A 19,638-nucleotide genomic window follows, 5' to 3' on the forward strand; every position below is an offset into this window, starting at 1 on the left:
TCAAATTCAAGATCCTTTACATCACGGCAGGAGCGATTTTTGTGATTTTGTATCCATCAGGTACCTTCTAATTGCATATTTATATACCTTCTAACTGCATATTTAGCTCGTTTTTATGAGCATTATATATCTACACATCTACACTTTCTTCTATTTTCATAGGATTTTGTTTCAAGAATTTGTTTATCCATTTCAATGGCTGACATTGATACTCCGAGGAGGGTTACGAGAGCTATACATTTATTTGACAGATTGTTGGATGAACTACCTTCTTTTGATTTGTGTATTACTCAACAACAAGCCAAAAATTCAAACTCTATTGTTGCAATGGAGAACGAAAGAAGAACAAAAAAGGTTAATGACCATATACCCTTAAATCTACTTGAAGAAATCAAACATGCAAAATTAGTAAAGAGGAAAAAAGGTTCAGAAGTGAAAACTAATCTCGAAAAAAGGAGAAAAGTCAATAATATTGATTCAAGTGGGTGTGAAAAAAGAGCGGTCCAGCAGGAACAAGAGAAAAATGAAATTGAGATTTGTATGTTTTATTTTTTTTTAGTTTAATGTCATTTACTTATACATCTCAACACATGTATTGTGTGCCATTTTCATTATGGATTGTCATCTTGTAGTGAAATTGTCAGAAAATTTGATTTCATATGCATATAGTTGTTAAAAAATGAGTACAAGAAGAACATGAACAAAAAAGAGATTGAGGGTTTTTTGATTATCAATTTTGTATATAGTAGAATACTTATATACATAGACATTTGTATTATTCTATAATCACAAGTTAAGCTGTTTATATGTGAATACAATTATATTTGAATACAAAGTACTCTGCCAAATTTAAAAAGTTGATTAGGGAATTCAAGTATAGTTGGATACATCAATACTATATTGTTGTCCTTTTCAAAATTTTATTTAGAAGAATACTTATACAATTTGATACCCACAAATTGTATCTTTTTTGCTCGTTTGTCTAATGTATCCATACTTATACAGTTTGATACCCACAAATTGTATCTATTTTGCTCGTTTGTCTAATGTATCCATATTTTTGCTTAACAACAATGTTGAAATGTATCCATATTTATATACATAGATACTTGTATTGTTATATAAGCACAAGTTGAAATGTTGATTTGCGAATACAGTATATCTAGATAGATAAGTACTATATCCTAGATAAAAAGTTGATTAGGGAATACAAGTATAGTTATATCCAACGTATTCATTTTTGTGTTTAACAACAATGTATTCATTGTATTCTATATTGGTGTATTCATTTTTTGTTTAACAACTAGTGTATCTATTGCCATGTAGTTCACCTATTCAAAACCGAAATACTTAACCTTCATTCACAAATTCAACAATTTGCTTACATACAATAACTTGAATTAACAAAAGAAAATTATTAATACATTTACGATGCCAGAATAAGAAATATGGAGACAACAAGAAAATTGAGTATGATGTATCACAATTTTTGTTAAACTGATAAAGAATATGATTTGATATGTCTTTAAAGAAGTAATTTTTAGTTATAAAGTTAATTATGGGAAGTTGCTCATTGTATGGACGTAATGTAAGGATAGTAGGTTATATTTAAAGTCAATTCCTTATTTAGTTTGTTGTACTTAAAGATTTATTAATGTATAAATAAATATAAAAAAAAAAACAATACAAAAATACAGCAAAAAAGTGATATAAATTGTAGTCATTTATTGTAAATAATATACTTATAGCTATTGGTATTCATTAACCCTATAAATATAATTTTTGTAAGTTACTCTTCTTTTAATTCATTGATTGTTATTTTTTGTAGGAAAAAACTCAGATTTTATTTTTTTATTAAAAAAATAAAATAGATAATTGCAAATGATGGCCATCGGAGGCTGCCGCATCAGCGATTCTAGATTCAGCTTTACATAGATTTATATATTTATAGATATAGATTAGATATAATTCACTACTATATATATTAATATTATTATTACTTATATTTTTAAAATATTATGTATCGTACCACTAATTAAGAGTTTTCTACATATCTAACACTTAAATGCATGTATTTTTGTCACCAGATACATAAAAATAGGGAGAAAGGTGAGTGAGATTGAGGAGGGAGGCGAGCTAGATTCACATGTATCCCAGATACATGTGAATCACACTAGATACATGTATCTGGGATACTAGATACATGGGAGAGTGGCGAGCAAGATGGGAGAAAAGCAAGCGAGATTTGTTATGTATCCCAGATATATGTGAATCCACTTGGATACAATATATTTAGAACAAATTACACCTAATTTGACCATATGTGTTCGAGATACATGTATTTAAATGTGTCTGGAAGCACCAAAATCTAATAAGATACATAATACTGCAAACTAGTGTATATAACTTATATGTAGCTCCTAAACTAGTAGGACTTGTATATGTTCCTTTTATTTTTTTTTCAAAATTTATTTTGCATTAGAAAGTGGCTAAACGTTTAATATTTTGGCCAAGTGCCTCGTATGTGAAATTACCAAATGTTTCTGACAATTTAGGTTAACAAAAAGTTCAGTATTTTAAAAGGCACAAGCGTGAGACTACGAGGCGTTTTGCTTGATGCAAAGCAAAGTGTAAATGTAATAAAAAGGATGAAATTTTTAAGACGATCGATTTAAACTCTATGAATCTTTAATTTTTAACATTTTATAAATTAATATAATAAAAAGGATGAAATTATACAAATCAAGTAAATGTAAATATACATAGAACTACTTCATCTTAAAACGTTAATTAAAATCAACAATCAATTAAAAAATATCCAAAACTTCTCATAAAAATCTCGCCCATGCCTAACCGTACGTCCAAACTAGTGGGACTTACACTACTTTCGCCCCCACAGATCTTCCTCGAGCTAATGCCGGAGCCAAGAATTCTAGCAAAGTATGCCATATTTATCTCAAGGGGATTCAATATATTTATATATATATATATATATATATATATAAGATACGTAGCTCCGACACTACCTTGAACAATATGACAACTTAACAGAAATGAGTTAAATTTTCTATTACAAAGTCAGTATGCTCAACAAACAACAACATACCCATTATAATCCAACAACAACCGTCTGTATGCTCATGTTCTACAATTCTTTCCTATAAACATTCACTGCAGATGACTTTTAAAAAACAAAACAACTTTACAAAATGAGAAAAGTGCATTCATCTTCAACAATTCTACAAGTTAAAAGATTCTAGATAACACTTTCTCAGTTCACAACCAATTAAATGCATACATTTCTATATTTCAAATCATCCATCTAAATTGGTACACATTTCACACTTAGAAAGTTTGTGATGCCGCAATTCATGTATTTATAAGTTGAGAATTAAGGCAATGCAGGTGGAAAAATGCCTGATGGATAATGAGTATTCATAGAGCTTAGTTTCCCATAAAATTAGGACCTTTATATTGAAACTCTGGTGGTATTTGCCGTTCTCTCTCTTTGAGATAGTTAAGAAGTGTTGGCTGCTCCTGTCTAAAGTCCATTCCAGTGCCACATACATACGGGGATGCTCTTTGGTAACCAAGAAAATGTTTATCGATTATTTGTTCTTCTGCACCATAGGCAAGAGGAGGACTTGGATGCAACTGCGGGCTCTCCAAGTACACCATGGGACTAGAAGCCAAGTGATTTCCCCACTGATCTAAGACATCAAACCTGGTAAGATTGCTCGCGTTCAGGTTTCCATAGGTTGCTGGTGCGTTTGAGTGAACAGGCCATACCAGATTGCTGACTCGCTCGAAGTTTTGACTGTTTCTGTAGTGATACAGCCATTCAGATGAACTCATTCCAAGTAATGGTGGGTACCCCTCAACAAAGCGTGGAGCACCTGCAACAAAATCAAGTGGTCCACGAACTGTAGATGGACTTGAGTATCCCCCCACTGGTGATGCACCAAGAATACCGTCCCCTTCCTTGGTCCCAAATGCACTCTTGTTAGGGAAAACTGATGAGTTTCCCTTAAACCAAGATGCATCTTCCGGTAACAGTGGAGCTGAGGGGACTGGAGTGACATACGGAGGAGGAGTATCATGAATAGCTGCAGAAACTGGCATGGAACGAACGTTGTGATCTCTAGTTTCATTCAAGGAGAGACCAGATAAAGATTCAGAAGCTAGTTCATCAATTGGGCTTAACTGCTGCCTATTTAATTCCCTTGGTCCCCTCTCATTTCTTGGACTTTCCTTCTCAAGGACCCAAGCATTCAGAGATGGAGGTCCAGCAGGGAAAGCTGCAGATTGCTTGAGTGGCTTGTTGTACCTCAAGTTTGTACTTTCTGGACGGAAACTGAAAATATCATTCTGTGGATTGCTTTGCTCAGAAATCAACGATGTGGCACGGCGCAAGGATTCATCAGAAGCCGCAGTTCCATTGATAACATTGATGGAGAATTGATCACATGAAGTGCCTGATGTATATATTGGTTCTGAGTTATGTCTAGTGATGGGCTTGAAAAGAATGACTTCTTCCTCATCTGTGGTAACGGATTGGCTGCTGAGACAAGGATGATCTTGACTCTCTCCGTTTTCCATTGCCATTCCATAATTATTTTGATAGGTCTCTTTTAGCGGAAGAGTCGAAACAGATTCAGCTACTCCTGGCTTTCCCCTATCTGCTAATTCTGAGTCCATGATGTGGAATCTTTTGTCTGTTTTATCATAAGATATCCATTTTCTCGAGTGACTGGATCTGTGAGCCAGTTTAGATGCTGCACGAAAGATACGCTGTGAACGACACACACTCTTACTACTGAAATTATCAATGCATTCCAAATGGCTCGTGAAGTCCAAAGACTTGTGAGCATGGGCCATGGGATGAAACCCCTTCAGTTCATGGTCTTCCCAAAGAGCAGTACTTTCTAGAGCAAGTTCATTCTCGCAAGGATCAAGCCGGTTCAGAAGATCAGCTAAAGCACCAAAAAAGTAAGATATAGCACTCTGGACCTTTTCATCTCTTGCGTGTGCTTCTGCTCTATCAAGTATGTTAACTAACCACTCTACAAACACACAGACGGTGGGTAAAAGGGGGCAAGTTTGTGTGCTATTTCTTGTTGCAGCTTTCTCAACAAGGCGACCAGCACAAATAAAAGTAGCAGCTACTGCCAGCTCTGTGAATGCAGATTGCTGCTTGTTATCTTTCTTTGGATCCAAGCCATCCCCACTCTCAGTCAGGCTATGGAAGATAAAGATGAAAACAGAGACAAGTTGAAGAGCACGATAAGGGCCTCTTCTCGATGGATCCATTAACTGGTAAGACTCTAGAGAAGCCTTTAATTCATCATCATCCATTACCACCAGGCCTTCCAATTGTTGCACAGTAGATGCAAGAGTAGATTGAAAGTCTTCCAAGCTGCATTACAGAAACAGCTGAAGTCTTAAGAGTTTCTAACATAAATGATTGACATCATTTAAAACTATGTGAAGGAAGCCACTAGCTTATCAAGATCTAGAAGCACCGACTTATATCCAGAACAAAGTTAAAGATAGTAGTAAAGGAAGAAAAAAAATATTCAAAGGCAAATTTTGGTGAAGAAGGGTTTAATGTGAGAAATCAAAAGGACAAGCCTAGCTGAGAGAATTAATTCAAAAGGCATGCATTTAACCAGCCTAGAGTCAATCAATCAAACAAATTAGTTTCAACTGCAGTGTTTCACTAGAAACAAGGGAGTTAAGATGCTGCATTACTTTTCCTGATATCATTGATTCAGATATAAAGAAAGCAGTTACTTAACGAGGGGAGCAGCTTCATCAGCTTGTGTTACATAAAGCATGATATCCATAGAGGTAAATACAAAACCAATATTTTCACCTTTTGTTTGGTATGGAAGTGTTTCAGAATACCACTCAAAATAGCAAAAAGAAACTAAAAAAAAGATTTTTAAAAGGAGAGAAAAATAAAAAGTTCACAAATTGCACATGAAGCTACAAAGGACAAGAGAATTGATCCCAGCTACTCGAAAGGAGTACCAGGGGTCAGGGGAGACCTATTTAATCTGCACCTGGTATCAGCAAACCACAAATAGCTGAGGTTACCAGTGAAAATAATCTTCCATCACACAAATTCAACTAGAAAACAGCACATCAGTGTAATCCTTATATATGCTTTCAATTTAACAAAAGCAAGCAAATTTGTCGATGCACTAATGCTAACCTTGGTTTCCAGTTTTTAATGCCTACAGTGCAATGTTTATACTTGGAAATTACTGTTGAAAACATACACATTTTTAAGTTGGTTAAATCAAGCAGAGCTAGTTAACTTCCCCCATAAAGAACTAAAGCAACTACAGGGTGAAAAGGGATTAAGTGAAAAACAATAGATGATACATGAGAACTATCTCAAATGACTATTTGAATAACTCAAACGTGTAAATGATGTGTACCTGGAGTACACGAGAAAGAAACTCATCAATCTGACAAACAGAAGCCATATATCAGCTTTTCCAGAGGTAACAGTTTCAGCGGCTTCTGGCATATTCTTGTTTAAGGAACCACTGGTTGCGCGATTTATAGCATCCATGGAACACCACACTGAAGGTTTTAGCAAATCAAGGCAAGCTCCACTAGAATATGAATGCAAAATAGATGACCTGTTCTGCAGATTCGCAAGAAACAATGAAAACTTGTTTTAGTCCCGTAGACTCAGAAGGGATCACAGCAGATGGGGAAAAAATTCAGAAGGGAAATAATACACTTCAAGTTTCTTTTGCTCAAGAAAAGAGGAATGAAGACTAAGAGAAAATCTTTTGACATCACCTCTTCAAAGAGTAGCATAAGATTGTTCCAGGCATCAGGGAATGGTTCCTTAACAGCTAAACTTCTGACGCAATGGTATAAGGCAAGGAAAGGGTCACCAGTGTATGTTGCCAATAGTGCTAGCTGCAGATGAAATAACTTAATAAGAGCCTCAAAGCAGATTTTGTCTCAACTTTGATGCAGGAAACAAGAACCGACAATCTTGTATCTTTAAAGGTTGTAAAAGATGAAAGAGAAAACATATAGAAATACAAGGTGTCCACAATCCAACAAATTTAACCATAGAATCAACCTGATTATGAGGATTTCCACTGTCTGGCCATATCCTAGATGCCTCAAAGTAGTATGTGGCTGCTAAAGACCACTTAAATGCATCCGGTTTCTTGCAAAGTTCACCATATCTGGCCAGGTCTCCCAGACAAATTAGAAAACGGTGGCATGCATATTGGCATTGAGGCAGCTTCATGGATACAAGAGGAAGTGACATGCTACCATTCTTACAGAGTAACAGTTCCCTGGGGAGCCCACAACTTTGTCTGAGTTTTTTAGTTAACTCCTGATAGAACTCAGTAGCTTCAGACAGAAATGACTTGAGCCCTTCCATATGATTGTCAATCTCTCGGGCAGCACTTGAATCACCTTCGTGTGTTTCAATTTTCTTTTTCTCAGCATTAGCCTGCCGAATCCTTTTACGGAACTCATCAATGTGTTTATAGTGAAGTTTCCACAGAGAGAATTCAACTTCCTGAAGCCCCACTACTTCATAATTCTTTACAATAATATTCTCATAGCTGGCACGGGCTTTGTGGTACAATTCTTGGACATCTTTGTGCAACAGGCCTTTAGAGTAGATTGATGTTAACAGTTGCTTTTCTGTATTGGCAATCTGTCATATGGATGAGAAAAGTAAGCAAATTTTCCATCACAAGAAGCACAAAAGGAAAGTAAAATATTCTAAACAGATTCAATAAGTCACCTCAAGAAAAGTATTCAATTTTTCCTTCTGATCATTAAATGCTGCAGCTGAATCAGCGTCCATGACTGCTAAAAATAGACCTCAGTACCAATCAATATCTCATTGATGACACCAACAAAAGTGTACCTACATAAGCGATCAAGTACCTCTTTAGCAAATGCACCAGCAACCGAAAGAAAGTAAAGGGAATTTTGTACGAACTATGACAAGAAAATCTATTAACTTCCAATGTTCTAGCTTTGATCTTAGGATGCTAACCTCTCCTTTAGGCTTTAACTAGTTCCACAGCAACATCACATCCATTTTTTAACTTGTTGAATTTTGAAAAGTTTTTTCATAGGCCAGTCAACTCAACTATTATTCAACACCCATAAATATCAAGGACATTTAAAAGAAAGCAAAAATGGGTCAATATCCAACTTGATAGCCTTGAATTAGTGAATACTAGATTATCACAAAGGGAACTTCTTGCACAACCTCAGTTCATCAAACCAAAAACATATCTTTTCTAATGACTTTTTTACGACAAAAAATACATCTTACATATCCATTTAACTTAGCAATAAAAATGATCCCCAAAAGCCAGTAGCCATAACTCCACAAATTCAATACAAAAAAAAACAAACAAAAAAACTATTCAAGATGTTTTCCCTTGTGCCCTATAAAATTCCAAAAAGGACCAGTTTGAAGCACAAAGTCAACCAAAACCTAAAACTGATAAAGACTTCCAGATGACTTTCTGACTCCATATACCTTAAGCAACACAAAGGAATAGAAAACTGATAATCAACTTCCCACACAGAAATTAACAGTGATCATTTGATCACCACCATAAATGAATACAACTAAGCTAGAAAATGATCCATTCATTAATAGTTACATCCATACCAGTTCTCTACAGAATTATCTTCTTAAAGCATAAATACAATCTCTAGAACAAAAAATACACACACAAAAAAAAAAAAAACTTGATTTTAAAATCTTGAAAGAAGAAAAAAGGAAATTGGGGATAGAGTGATGAACAGAAAGTACCTTTAGTAACTTGAAATTAAACCTAAAAAAGAAAAATCTAGACAAATAGTCAAGCAAACAAGAATCAAACAAAGGCATAAATAAAGCTACTACTTTTGATACAAAAAGTCAAAAACATGAAAGAAAAAACTACAATACCTCAAGAATTCAAGAAACTTGGAATTCAGAGAAGAAGATAGAAGATGCAGCAAATCGATTAAGTGGGTAAGAACAAAGAAGTACTTTTGATGAGCAGAGAAAGAGAGAGATGGGAGAAAGGGAGGGAACAGTAGGACAGGGGAAGAAAGAAGTGAAACAACAGAATTTTTGGCCAACTGTTGTTGTATTAGTTGTGTGAAATAGACAAAACAAAAAGGTGGCTGTGTATTAATGAGTAGAGTGAAATGAATAAAATGCCCTTTGTTCTCTCATACTATATGTTTCTGTTTTTCCTTTTTCATGATGATCTAATTTGGATAATCTTTTACCAAGATTTTAACTTAAAGATTTCACAGAATTACGACTTGTTCAGTTGATTGATTACTTAACATTTTACATTATTAATGAGGATTCGTATTCATATCTTGTAATTCACCAACTCTCAATTGAAAATAAAAATAATTTTTTTTTTATAATTTTTAATACACTTTATTAATTATCAGATTACACTCTTAAATACTATATATTTGAACCAATTTATATACACCTCAATATATTACCTCCCATCAGCTTCTTTTACCATACATATATATATTTCTCTATTCAAATGGAGTTATTATAAATCAGAGTCATCATATATCATAAGGATGAATAGAAACTCTTTTTTCCTAATCACATATTTTATGTTCGAGATTTGGGCATAAATAAAATCAATATTGATTCTAACATTGAAGCAAATTTAAATTAATCAGAGTTTGAATATGAATATCAAATAGCAAATGAGAAGAAAAAGGTGGAGTCATCTTCATTATTCATTTTCTATTTGTTTTTAGTTTTCTGACCAAGTAACTCCATAATATCCCTTATAATCCAAGCTAAAATCCATTAAACTAAGCTAGATTCAGTACTTTTATTATATAACATCCCAGTTTATGAATTATTCAATTGGTTCCCTCAATATATTAATATTATATATATATATATATATATATATATATATATTATTTGCTATTATATATATTAAAATAGACAAGTCATGAAGCTACTTGTCCTTTTTCTAATCATTAATTACTAGAAGAAGTTTTCTAAAATATAAACTGTAGGTTTAAGCTGGTGGGTTGGTAGGATGTTGTCTTAACTTTTTTTATAGAGCTAAAATAATCTTAATTTATCATGGATAAAGAAGCTTGCTTGCTTTATAGCCATTTTACTTATCAATATGACATCTTTGGTTAACTAGAAAACCTTCATGGCTCTAGATATTTACATTAAAATTACTAACATAAATTTCTTGGCAAAAAGCCAATGTAATTTTGACAGCAGAAGCAACCAACTCATGAGAATATATAATTTGAAGAAATACATATAGTCAAAGATAAAATGGCCTACTAATGGTCTAGATAGTTGGTGTTAGGTTCATGTATATATACAACATTAATTTTTGTACAGGATAAAGTGTGGGCTTGCCAGGTGGAGTCATCATATTAGACTCCTCTACCCCACTTAGACATTTTGATTCAATCATGCTCCTATAAATATATTTGGCCTAAAAGAGAAAAACAGTTAACTAATTACCTTTACCATTGCATTGTTCTATTAATAGTCTAAGGATAATACTTTGTATGTGAGTAGTTATGATATTCTATCAACACGAGTATTGAGTTTGTGGTGTAGTAATGAGAATATTTCACTTTTACTTAGAGATTTTGGGTTCAATTTTTGAGTATGAATAAATCCCTATCGAAAGCATCAACCCTGAAATAAATCTAATTATGTATAGTTTGGATTTAATTGAATTTTAATGCAAACATCAAATATATTGGAAACCATTTTTTTTTATGATATTGTAATATATTATTATGGTGGGTTGAGATGTCACAACTTGATGAGGACCTTTATGTTCAAGAACATTAAAGAAAGAATAAAAAAAGGACAAAGTTTTGAGCATGCCACATGTCAAAGATACTTGACACATCTTTCATTTGATAAACATGATTTACCCAAGTCCCCTTGTCTAATCAAAAGGTTAGAACTGTAGAAGTTGGTGCATTATCAAACAAATTTTGGTTCTTTTTTGTCAACATTATAAATATCTATTATTTTAATTTATACCTGAATTCTTTCTAATCTAATTACCAACTATCCTTAGAAAATCTCAAGAAAGACTAAAGGAATTGCATGTCAACTCTTTTTTACTACTCAAGATCGACATAATATCAAAACGGCTGCATGCACTCCGTTTTTTTAAAAAATGATTTAATTTTACATGTAGTTCATAATTAAAATTGTTGATGTCTATCCTTTAGGATGGTCCAATGATTGAGGCTTTAGACTTTTATGTTGGAAATCTCAAGTTTCAAAACCTCTTACCAACAAAAGAAAGAGTTTGCCTTCTGGATTGAACTCCCAATGCGGGTTACCTCTCCTGAGAAGTAGTAATAGTAGTAGTATTGCTATTTACTAGAAGCTAATTAGAACTTAGAACTATTGAATTCTTATGCATGGGTTTCCAGATCATGGGCCTGTTGACAAGTCCAAATTCATTCCAGGGCTTGAGTTTACACCTCATATTTTTTCCAAGCCCAATTTGACAAAAAAAAATAATTTACGATACTTGATCAAATTGTGCATCTCAAATATTGTTTTAGTCGCTGGACTGCCACTAGAGCTGTCAAAATGGGTTTGGCCCATTAGACCAGTCCAACTCAATCCTTGAATTAAATGGGGTTGGACTCAATTTTTTCAGCCCATTTAGGAACGAGGTTTTTTAGCCCAGACTCATTTGGTCCGCTAGCCTCGTAGGGCCAACCCGCGGGATGTGAATTTTAAAAATATTTATTATATATATTTTAAGTAGTGTTTTACTTGTTAAGATTTTGTCAATAAATATTTTTAAAGTATCAATATAAAATCAAGACTATATTTTTTACATATCATTTACACTTTAGGGTCATTAGCCCACTGAATTTTCTTATTAGCCCAAGTCCATTACTCCATTATAACTATGAATCTTTGGCCTCTTTCACTTTTGTTTTTATGCCTAATTTTCCACTTCTCCTTTATTGTCTTGTTTATGAAAATAGTGATCATGTAATGTTTTTTTGCTTGGATGAATCTTATGAATGTTGTATCTTGGCTATTATGTATTTGTTTTGTAAATATTCACTGAAGTATGTGTAATTCATGAATGAATTTATGTATGTATTGAGGTCGTGTTCAACATACATCAATGTTCGTATCCTTTCTAAGAGGAAAATGTTGTCCGTTTTTTGGTTGAAGGGCCAACCTGTCTCAACCCGTGGCCCGCTTAGGGCTGGGTTGGGCTGCTATTTTATAGGCCATTTAATTAAAAGGGTCAGCCCGTCCTAACCCATTTAACTCTCTAGCCCGTTAGGGTTGGATTGGGCAAGCCCATTTTGACAGCTCTAACTGCCACCTAGGAAAATTCGTTGGATCTGAATTCGTAGCCATAGACAAACTTGTTTTTAGTTTTATGCCTATTTTAGAAAAGATGTTCATCTTTACTCGTAAAAAAAATTATAGATCATTTTCTTCTATTCATTTTGTAAGTGGCGATAAAAGATCATTTCCTCAAATAATTCGAACTGATTACCTTATTAACATGAAGAGGCAAAGCCTTATAGGACCACATAGAAAAGAAATATTAAACTCACTCCTCTTTATTTTTCAGGAAGATAAATGAAATGAAAAGGTGAGTGAGTTTGACTTGATAAATTGATGGATTTCCATATTCATTTTTTGGGTCTAAACTCTAATATGCCAAATAAAGGCCCAAAATGAAGTACGTACAGCATGGACCGTGATATTATCTCCAGGTTTGGATTGAACTTATCTGCTGTCCATACATATATATGAATAATTTTAGATAATTCCTTCATACCGAGCACATCCTATCGAAAATTTTGATTCCCCATCTGAAACAATAACAATAACATATATAGTGAAATCCCACTCAATAGGATCTGGGGATGATAGATTATATACACAGACCTTACCACTACGGCACTACCTCGTGGAGGTAAATATATTGTTTCCAAAAGAACATCGGCTCTCGATTTGTATTTTTGATCAGGATTCCACAATAATGCACTGCACACCCATATACTACACTTCTTTCTTCTTCTTCTTTTTTTCAAGAGCTATTCTTTTTATAGTATATTTTTTTCAACAACTATTCTCATCTGTCTGTTTCTACTTTTTTGTTTTTTTTTTTTTCTGACAACTATTTGCATCTAGTGCAATCTAAGTTGACTCTCCAGAAGTGTGATTGTCACTTGTTAATGTCCACTAGATTCATGGGATTCACGGTACAGGTTACATAAATTGACTTATTTACAAACGTAAATTTGGTAACAAATAATTTTATTTTAATATCGACTCTATATTGTCTACAACCTTCTCTCAGCTCTCACTATGAGTTTCATTCTTTGTCTAAATTTATGTACATTAAAGTATTTAGTTAAAAGCTCGATTTAATACTACCTCCGGTCCATATTATATGATGTTTTTAACTTTTATATTTAGCCCAAAATAAGTATATTTTACATAATTAAAGAAGGTAGGAATTTATTTATTTTTCAAATTTGATCTTAGCTTGACAAGTGAGTTTCTACCTAACAAAAAAAATCATATTAAATAAGTTCTAAGGTAATTTAGTGTGAGAAAAACATTGATGCATTAAATCATGGAATTAGTCACAGATATTTTGATTGATTTTAAATTCGATAAATAATTTTTTTTCCATTAATTCAATAAAAATTATTTATCGAATTTAAAATCAATCAAAATCTGTTGAATTAGTTACTGATCATTATTTTTGAGTGGAAACTTTCAATAGGGAAATAATGTTCTTTCTAATAGTAGGAAGTACGTGCACAACAGCTTTGAATATTTGTGTTTTAAAATTTTGGTCTTGTCGACTTTTTAGTTCATAATAAAAAATCACTTCAAATGCTGCACGGCTTTGAATTCAGAATTCAGACTGAAGTTGTCAAATTTTGGATAATTTTTAAACGAAAAAAATATCTCTACCACTTTCTAAAGGGAAAAATAATATCCTGTAGGGGGTGGGGGTCCACAAGCTGCCTTATGACTCATCATACAGGCAAATTGAATTAATTAATTAGCTTATTATCTTTGAATTAACTTAGAGCTAATAATAATTAATTATTGCAACTTGCAAACAAACAATTCCCACATTTTTCTCCAAACGTTGAAAATAACAGAACTAACTAATCTGTTTGACGTATCAATCAGATGAAGAAAAAGGGAAACAAAAAGGTTGCAACTATATACTGATACGTATATGAATAACCAAAAGCGGGTTTAGGATATACGTGCACCCATTAACTTTGGAAAAAATCATATATATATAACTAATAAAGCCCCATGAAAAGCATTGAAGGAGACTTGGTACTGCTCAAAGCAACCTTCCACGCGAAGTTCAAACTTTCTTGACCATATATGTTACTATTACTAATTAAAAGGTAATAAGAGAAAAGGATAACAAGTAATCGTATCTATAATGGAAGTAAGGGGTATGAACAATATATATATATATGGGGTGAAAAAATAATAATATATAACCTTCTTATTATCTTGAAGAAAGTAGAAAAAAGTATTTGCTTTTTTAATTTCTTCATTTGACAATATCAACAAACAAATAATTAGCTAACTTTGAATAAGTTTCTCATTTGGTGTATTTCTTTTCTGAAGTATCACGCAACAAACAAATAATTAAAGGATAAAAGAGTGACATTCTTTTTGCACTTTTTGAAAGTATTTGCATTGCTCCTACGAAAATTGTAAAATTTGGAGTAGATAATTATTGGACCAACGACAATATGTATGGCTGGAATAATGTCCCTTTGTTCGAAAGCAAATATTAATGAAAATATCTTTCGATTTTAAAACTACGTTTTTTGTTATATGATTTGAGAAATTTTATAACAATCATATTTTACCCATATATACATTAAATATAAAAGTTGGGGAAAACTTTTTCATATTTGAGATTTTGTAAATTAACTTATACATGAGCATATTGACACTTGGATATTATTATCAGCACCATAAGTTGTTTAACTTTGTGCTGCTAATCTCTACCGTCACTTTCCATACCACACTTTATAAAAAAAAAAAATTCTATCATACCGAAAGATAAGACAACACACTAGTGAAATCCCACAACAACATACTGGAAGATAAAAGGAAAATATAAATTGAACAGACACTTATTTTATGAAAAGAAAAATAATTTTACCAATATCACTCGACAATAAGTTTAAGTGTTCATAAAGGACATTTACTTATTTTCTTTGATTTCGTAAAGGCTAGGTGGAAAGCAATTATCCTAGATAGTATGTCCGAATGTGGATTTAAAATCATGACTTCATTTCATGTGTTCAAACGCAAGCTTTAGTGACTAAAAAATATTTTTTAATAAGAGAGAGTTGCTCAAGTGATACTATTGTATGCAACATATTTCTACATTTCTACAACGACTTCACTCATTACGTCAAAGCTTCCCGAAAATAGTAAAGCTCGGCAACAAATAACAAGGTTTGCAAAATAATCCAACACTTACATTAAGTCACTATCTAACCAAGCTTACAAATACCTCGACTAATTCATCGAGTACTCGTTACTTCAACTACTAGGAATCAAGTAATTTTGTCAGAGACAAATAAAAAGAATCACCGCGTTATCTTTTCTTCCTTACCCAATTCGAAGTGTACATCTTAACCTAAGGTAAAAAGTCATCACATAGAGCACACAATTTCAAAGTTGATCAGAACACAAGAAAGTAGAAATAGTAAAATTTCAACGCCGTACTAAAGATTGAGCCGAACTTAATGTAAGGTTCAAAAACGTGAAGATGAATTGCGTCAACACAACTGAATATAGCGACAATTGACAGGGACTCTACCATCACCATGTCCTACTAAGTCAAAAATGTCATGCTACAATATACATTTTTTTTTTTTCTATTTTCCAAAACAAGCTATCATTTTTATAAAAACTTAAGACTAAAGAATTAAACTAATATAAGATGAAAAATAGTCAACAATGACGGATTAAAATGTAATCAATCATTTTAGCAACAAAACAAACTAATGAGAAATGATTGGCAAAACCAAAGGGTGACAAAAACAGTTCTCTCAAATTTTGTATTCAATGACTCACCAACTTAGGATACTAAATCATAATTACCCACATAGACCAAGAAACAAGCAAACAAAAGAAAAAACAACCCCTTCCCCACCTCAAAGAAAAAAAAACACCATGGTTTCTAGATTTGCTTTCTCCCTAACTTTCAGCTCACTTTCCCCCTATTTCCTCTCATGATGACAAGTCCCACTCCCACTTTCTCATGTCTCTATTCATTGAGTAACCTACCCTTTTTTGACCACCAAAAAAGGAGACTCAAGGATAAACAAGAGAGCAATTCAAAGTAAGCATTAAAAGTGGTTCTTGACTTAGGATACTCAGCTGAATAATTATTTATACACTTTCTTTATGGTTTTAGACTTCATTTTGGTGGACCCTATTTCCTTTTTTTTCCTTGGAACACTACTTTTGTTGAAAAAATCATGTGGTTGATACTGTTTGCCCTTTATCAATACCTGTAATCTATAACTACATATTTGACTATATTTATTGCAATTCATTCTCAGAATTCAATATCTAACTTCTTCATACCAGCAAATTGTAATTATTGTCCAAGACTTGTCTTCACTAAAAACAATTTAGAAATTAATACTAACATCTTTCTCAATCAAATTAGTGGTGACTGGTTGACCTTCAAGAAATATACAGGGGAACAATGGAGAAACAAGCACTAATCTTCAATCACTCCGTATCAAATTATCTGTCATGATTCTCTTTTAATTAGGAGGGACTTGTAATTATTTTACCCTCATTGGTATTTGAACAATTCTAAGTTTGTAGTCTTCAAAAACAATAAACTACCAAGTGTAAAATGAGAAAATAATATTTTTGTGTTGAACTTCTAAAACGACAAATAATTTGACACAATTATGGATCACGACAACTAATTTGTGATAGAAGGAGTACTATTTAGCAAATATGGATCATGTAGGAAACAGTACTAAAATGACAGACAGAACCACTTCTGAATCAAGCAGTTGAAGTGAAGATTTTTTAAGTTATTGGTGAGCTGCAAATAGTTCACAGTATTATTGCCTTTAGCATTACTTTACCCTTAAAATACATCAGTGAAATCTTTTTAGGTAAAACAGTACAATCAAGACTTTCTACAAATTTTCTACTCCTATGATTTACTTGTTTAAGCTTTTTTTTGGTTCTTTTTTACCACTAGAAACAGCTCCAAAGGCTGGAAAGGCTTGATGGATAATTTTTACTCTTGAACATCTCAAAGTAAATAACTTGATCCAAAGAGACTAAAGTTTGAATTTTTTTACACCCTACTTTAGTTAAGAGCAAAAGTTCATACCTTTTAAATTTTCTTTTTTTTTTTCAACATAAAAGATGTCAATGCACTACCTTGTTTTGAAAGAAAAGCTCTTTTCTTTTCACTTTAGATATCCAATCTCTGAAATATTATGGTCCGACTAATTTAAGTTCGTGCTAGATAAATTCATCTTTTTTATGACAAGGGAAACCTGCTTGGGTGCGCATAGGGTAGAACCCCACTCCTATACAATAGCTTGCAAACCACATAAGAGAGGTAACCCGCACTAGACAAGCCTGATGTGACGAGCTCGACCAAGAATGCAAACCAGAATGGAGGTAAAAAGGTGATCAAATAACCAAATGCTTACAAAAGAAGCATGTACACTAACATATGCCCTTATATTTGTCATTTTAAGACTATTGTTATCATGGAGAACGAAAGAGTGAAGATTCCTTGCCCATTCCTCTACTCTTCCCCTCGACAGCTAGGCCCCTTTGTTAATCCTCAGTATCCCCATTGATAGCACCTTCTCTCCTTACTGTTCACTCATGTGAACTCCCAAAGAAGAAAATTTTAGTAATTAATGGCTAAAAGTTGCACTTGAAGTATACTAATTTAATAGGTCTTCCACCAAAAGAATTATGATGGCCTCCTGATTATACAGAATACAGAACAGAGATACCTTGAATACAGAGGATTATACTATAGTATTACAAAAAAAGAAGGGAAGATGAAAAAAATTTACAGTGTAAGAAGCAAATCTTGCTGCCATTTCATGTTTTTTTTTGGCTCATTTTCGTCAATTGTCCAATACAAATATCAAATATGTAGTAGTAATATAACATCTGGCTTCCACCTTGATTCCAGATCATATTCTATGTGGGTTATATATGAAAATCATACATGAGATGAAGCTCAAAAAGGGAAAAAAAGGACCAAAAATGAAAAAAGAAAAGCACATTTAAGAATCAGAAGAACCTGAAACTCTAGGGGAAGTCACCGGAAACAAGGGTAAAAGGCGGGGCTCCGATTCCCTCGGAGTACTCGCCGGTGATGGATGCAAAAAGAATCCTTTTGTGGCGATTGCTTTCTCTTCTGCCTCCAAATCCAAATTCTCGGTACTTGCAGCACTGTGAGGCGACCGGTTAAACGGGTCGGGTATGAGAGGGGTTACCGGGCTAAGCGCCAGCGCCGGAAAATCGAGAATGCTCGGGGACAAAATCTCTGGCGTCGCAGTTCTCGGAGAACCCAAAAACCCAGCAGAGAAAAGGGATTTATTCACAACCCCAGGACCCAATGGGCTAATTTTGAAATTCTTCATGCTGTTCCTTCTCTCATACAGCTTTGAACTTGATTTCTCCTTCTTAGTTCCAGTTTTAATTGGAGGGATCGGATTCCTAACGGGCTCAGTACGGCCCGAATTAGCACCAACCTTGGCGGTTTCAGAGGACCCAGTAAGCATTTGAACTACCTGTTTGAAAGAGGAAGCGTCAGCTTGAACGAAGGTAGTGGGGTACGGGTTGTTCGGTTCGGATCTGGTGATGGGTAGTTGTGGAGGTAGTGGTGGTGGTGTAGTAGGTGTTGGGGTAGTGGGTGGTGTTGGGTGGCAGCGGTGGTGGTGATGAAGACCATTGTTGTGGTGGTGGTGGTTAGAATTGCTGCTATTGCTACAGCTTGAACTGTTGGAGCTATGGCTATCTGGTGATGAAATAAGACATGGGCTGTGAAATTCTTGAGGTTTTGGTAAGGTTTCCATTGATGGGTCTGTTTCTAGAGAGAGAATAAATCTAGCTCAAATAAGGTGAACTTAATATAAGAGAAACTTGACATCAGGGGCATTAGGAGTAGGGGGTATGAGGGGGGTGGGGTAGGAAAGAGTTGAAAAAATAAGAGAGAACAGAGCAGATGTAAGTTTGGCATTTTTGCATCACTTTGTTACTTTCTTTAGTTTGGTAAGAAATGTTTTATACCGAAAAAGGAGACTCTTTACAATACGGAGGAGTAAATTAATTGATGATTCAATATTTAATATATATACATAAAATAATTTTTATTTAAATTACATACATGCGAATAATAAACCGACGTGGATGCCGGCGACTTCTTTAGTGGGGTGGCACCGGCCGTTTTGAGTAGTGGTACACGGCGGTGGTGGTGAAAGTCCAACTATTGGTGATTATTGGAAGCTAGAACAAAGGAGAGAAATAAAAAATTG

The 19,638-nt window shown here is 33.6% G+C and overlaps 2 protein-coding genes across 2 annotated transcripts; both read right to left on the minus strand.

Annotated features, from left to right (window-relative positions):
- Positions 1-3,074: 3,074 nt before the first annotated feature.
- Positions 3,075-9,164, minus strand: LOC125846621 (nonsense-mediated mRNA decay factor SMG7-like). The gene is made up of 6 exons (XM_049526175.1): positions 8,966-9,164; positions 7,796-7,921; positions 7,112-7,705; positions 6,820-6,942; positions 6,447-6,658; positions 3,075-5,416 (listed from the first exon to the last, which is right to left on the minus strand). Exons 2-6 carry the CDS (start codon positions 7,856-7,858, stop codon positions 3,445-3,447), a joined length of 2,964 nt encoding a protein of 987 aa, XP_049382132.1. The 5' UTR covers positions 7,859-7,921; positions 8,966-9,164; the 3' UTR covers positions 3,075-3,444.
- Positions 9,165-18,017: 8,853 nt separating this feature from the next.
- Positions 18,018-19,372, minus strand: LOC125846637 (VQ motif-containing protein 4-like). Its single transcript, XM_049526193.1, has one exon. It carries the CDS (start codon positions 19,177-19,179, stop codon positions 18,385-18,387), a length of 795 nt encoding a protein of 264 aa, XP_049382150.1. The 5' UTR covers positions 19,180-19,372; the 3' UTR covers positions 18,018-18,384.
- Between the last annotated feature and the right edge of the window lie 266 nt (positions 19,373-19,638).

This window comes from Solanum stenotomum, chromosome 12, assembly GCF_019186545.1.
Source record: "Solanum stenotomum isolate F172 chromosome 12, ASM1918654v1, whole genome shotgun sequence".
Lineage (NCBI taxonomy): Eukaryota > Viridiplantae > Streptophyta > Magnoliopsida > Solanales > Solanaceae > Solanum > Solanum stenotomum.